At 36.4% G+C, this 3,894-nt stretch overlaps 1 protein-coding gene across 1 annotated transcript; it reads right to left on the bottom strand.

Annotated features, from left to right (window-relative positions):
- Positions 1 to 308: 308 nt before the first annotated feature.
- LOC108861769 (cytochrome P450 78A5) lies at positions 309 to 2,269 on the bottom strand. The gene is made up of 2 exons (XM_018635724.2): positions 1,288 to 2,269; positions 309 to 1,189 (listed from the first exon to the last, which is right to left on the bottom strand). The coding sequence occupies exons 1-2, from the start codon at positions 2,215 to 2,217 to the stop codon at positions 572 to 574; spliced, it is 1,548 nt and encodes a 515-aa protein (XP_018491226.1). The 5' UTR covers positions 2,218 to 2,269; the 3' UTR covers positions 309 to 571.
- Between the last annotated feature and the right edge of the window lie 1,625 nt (positions 2,270 to 3,894).

Here is a 3,894-nt window from a genome sequence, read left to right as displayed (position 1 = left end):
ATTGCATAAATATTAGCGCTAAGGATTGGCTAAGATGCAGCGTTGCAGATGGTCTTATAGATCAATTCGACACGAGGCTTGGCTACAATGTTTTTGTTTCTTTTGATAAGGAAATTTAAGCAACTCACTTGTTACTTTGGTTCTACAATATCCAAATTCAATGATTATGTTAGTTGGATAAACTAATATTTCAACGTCTTAATCAAGTATTGCAGCCTGTGACATATGTGGCGCAGATGGCCTCCGTTATTAAAATATAGTAAGAGACTTTTGCTAGATATAGTACGATATTTTGTATGCCTTAAAACTTAGCTAATCAATTTTATAGATAAGATCGAAAAGCCATGAAACCAAAGGGACGCGATACGATACGTTACAAGAAGCAAACACACAGCAAACTAAAAACCATGACACCAAAACCCTAAAGAAGTTCGACAAACGGTGCCAAAACCCTAACTTCCTTCCCAAACCATAATTATTAATTATTAATTATTAAAAGAAACTACCCATAGTAGTTAATTAAACAAGTACCCGACTGATACACCAGATAACCACCAGATAACCGGATCCATTAACCAAAACAAACATTTTTTGGAACAGCCTTGCACTTCAACGGCTTCTTCATCTCCATGGACAGCTTGAGAACCTCAGCGAGGTCAACATCAGAAGAATCCTTAACCCATTCAAAATTCTGAATCATTTGACCAACCCAGAGATGAACAGTAGCTAGACCCATTGCTTTACCCGGGCAAACCCGACGACCCGAACCAAATGGAGCCAACCTAAGATCCGAACCCATGATGCTTACATCTTCACCATCAATAAACCTCTCAGGCCTAAACTCTTCAGGGTCGGTCCAGATTTTGCCGTCATGTGTGATGGACCACATGTTGACCATAGCTATGGTTCCAGCGGGGACAAGGTTGGGACCCACGTGGACATCGTGTATAGCGAGCCTGGCCCAAGAGAGGAGGGGACCTGGTGGGTGAAGCCTCAGGGTTTCTTTGACTACAGCTTGAAGGTACGGAAGTTTTGGGATGTCAGAATCAGACAAGGGTCTAGTATTGTTACTTGTAACTGAAGCTATCTCTTTGTAAAGTTCTGCTTGTATGTCTTGATGCAATACCATTCTTGCAAGTACCCATTCCACTAGAATCGCTACTGTATCCGTTCCTCTAAATATCATCTCCTAAAAAAAATTCACATAAAAAGATTTAGAACTTTAGATAACAAATATTTTAAAAATTCACATATATTGAAACGTTATCCACAAGAAAAACAACTTACCCAAAGGACAGCGATCATGTCGGAATCAGACAACTTTTCATCCTTTTGCAAGCCAAGCAAGACATCAACGAAGTCTTTCTCCTCGCCATCGAGAGTGCTGTTCCTCTTCATTTTATGCTTCTCAATGATTCCACCGACAAATGTGTTAACTTGTGAGACCAAAGCTCTACACCTCTTCCTCACTCCTTGGAAGTCAAACCAACGAAGAACACCAAAGTGATCACTCCAGTTAAATATCCCAAGCAACTCATAACCTTCACTCACCAGCCTCTCCAGAAAACATCCTTCGCCATCAACTTCATCGAAATCGTAGCTTTCACCAAAAACAGTCGCCATTACATTATTCAACGAACCGAAGTGAATCACTTTCTTCACTTCAACTTCACCAGCGCCAGCTACGGTCTTAATCTTCTCCACCATCTTCATACCGATCCCAGCTCTAACACCTTCGAAACTAGCTATCCTTCTCGGGCTGAAAAGATGCGTTGAAGAGATTCTCCTAAGATTCCTCCAATACTCACCATACGGCGCGAACCCCATGGCACGGTGGAAGAGAAGCTCGTAAGCTGACTCCTTAACCGGGCGGTCAGCGAAAGCAGAGCTGTTCAGAATCTCTTTAGCCGTCTCCGGTTCACTGGAAATTACAAAACGTGAAAACCCAACAGAGAACGCCATCAGAGGAAAGGCCTTGAAGCGTTCGGCAAGCGCGGCGAGAACGCGGTGAGGGTTGGAACCAGAGAAGACTGAAAGTGAACCAGATGGACCAGGAATCGAAACACGGGTCTTGGAGGAGGCGGTCCAGGCCCATGCAAGGCCACCTGGTGAGAGAAAGAAAGCAACGGTGGCTATGAAAAAAGTTATGGAGGCAAAGGCCTCGAAGGTTACCAGGTTGAGAGAGTTAAAGAAGAGAACATAAGCCTCAGGAGACATTTTTAGCAAGTAATGGTATCAGAGAGAGAGAGAGCAAAGAGAGAGGTATTGAGAGTTGATGAGGATACGAAATGATGTGCATGGGAAGGCTATTTAAATAGATGGCCACTTGGTTGCGTCGCTGATATTTTATTGCAGTAATAACCCACCAATTGTAAATTACTAGTTAGGTATGTTAATGCTGGATTAAATGCTTTAAAGTTGTATTAGCAAATTGATTATGCTATATTATAGGTCAAAACAAGTCAAAAGCTTTTAATGATGAACCACAGAATGGTGGACTACTTCTTTGATTCTGCTGTAGTTTTGTTATTTACCTAGAAACTTGAAAACATCACTTAAAATAGAACAAAAAAATTTCCCTAAAACTCCATTTAAAGTGGGACGGAGGGAGTATTATTTACTACTAAATCTGTGTCAAGTCTAAACAAAAGTTCGTTTGATAATGTTTTTGGACTGCTTCTAACAGGAAGCAATAATTCTTGATAAACTGTTAGCATGCAGTACAATGTGATTCATATGATTTGTGTTGGATACTGTAAAAGCTTACGGATTGGTATGTGCTCAGATAAATAGTGAAATATAATTGTAACTTGCAAATAATTTTGCAACAAGTGAAGATATTTTGTGTCATACATGAAAATGCTTCACTCCAATATACTTCTATAACAATTGATACAAAGGAATACAGTAATAATGCAATATCAATATCGCATTGAAAAGAGCCGATAGTGTACTAATATCTGATAGGAATTCATTCGCGCTCCTTATAAGAATTAAAACAAGTGGGTGTAATTAATTAACCAATAGAAACTAAAGAGTATAATGTTAGTATTATGGAAGAGAAACAATGCTAAAGAAGAGAATCCAAATGAGAATCGCAGCCGTCCTTGCCACTTCTTACCAAAGCACTTGTATTAATAATTTAATTAATAATTTAATGTTACGATTTTGTATTTTAAAAGCAAATATATTTTCAAAGTAGACTGAATAAACTATTTACTAATCATTTTCCATCATACTAAAACATATTAATTTTAGTTTTTGCTTCATATCACAATATTTTCTAGAGAAAGTTTTACAGTCAGATTTTAAATTTATTAAACTAATCATTTTTAAAACACTTTAATTTTTTTATTTCATCAATAAACCGTCGATCAAAATTCTACCTTCGCAAATAAAATGGCATAAAACAATAACATTCATAGTTGAAAAATCCGACATTTGGTAAATTTAAATGTCCACTGAATTATTTATAATAGAAAATTAAAATAAAAATTTATTTAACTTTTAAGTTATTCAAATTTAAAATTTAAAGAACTTTTGATAGAAATGACAGATTCATTAAAATGACTAAAATAAAAAGAGCATTTCCAAAAAACCTTCAAACCCTCTAACTTTAAGGTTTTTGGCTTTTCAAAATACTCTTAAACCCTCAGATTTTTAGAACCTGAATAGTAAAACTTTAAATTTCATTATTAAGACCTTCAACACATTATTTATTTTTCAGTTTAGCCATATCATTTATAACTTACATATAATTCTTTATCATTCTTATTCTTATAACTATATTTCACTTAAATATTCAACTAAATCTTATATATGTTATTAGAGCATCTCCAACCATGACACCAAATTTTGTGTTGAAATTACACCAAATTTGGTATTTTATTGTCA

This window comes from Raphanus sativus, unplaced genomic scaffold, assembly GCF_000801105.2.
Source record: "Raphanus sativus cultivar WK10039 unplaced genomic scaffold, ASM80110v3 Scaffold4592, whole genome shotgun sequence".
NCBI lineage: Eukaryota > Viridiplantae > Streptophyta > Magnoliopsida > Brassicales > Brassicaceae > Raphanus > Raphanus sativus.
This window is presented reverse-complemented; position numbering and strand designations above follow the sequence as displayed.

Excerpts from the sequence above, each read along its gene's own strand:
- LOC108861769 (XM_018635724.2), bottom strand. The coding sequence starts at position 2,217 with ATGTCTCCTGAGGCTTATGTTCTCTTCTTTAACTCTCTCAACCTGGTA. Across the intron at positions 1,190-1,287 it reads ACATGATCGCTGTCCTTTGG|GAGATGATATTTAGAGGAAC; the intron begins GTAAGTTGTTTT and ends AATTTTTTTTAG.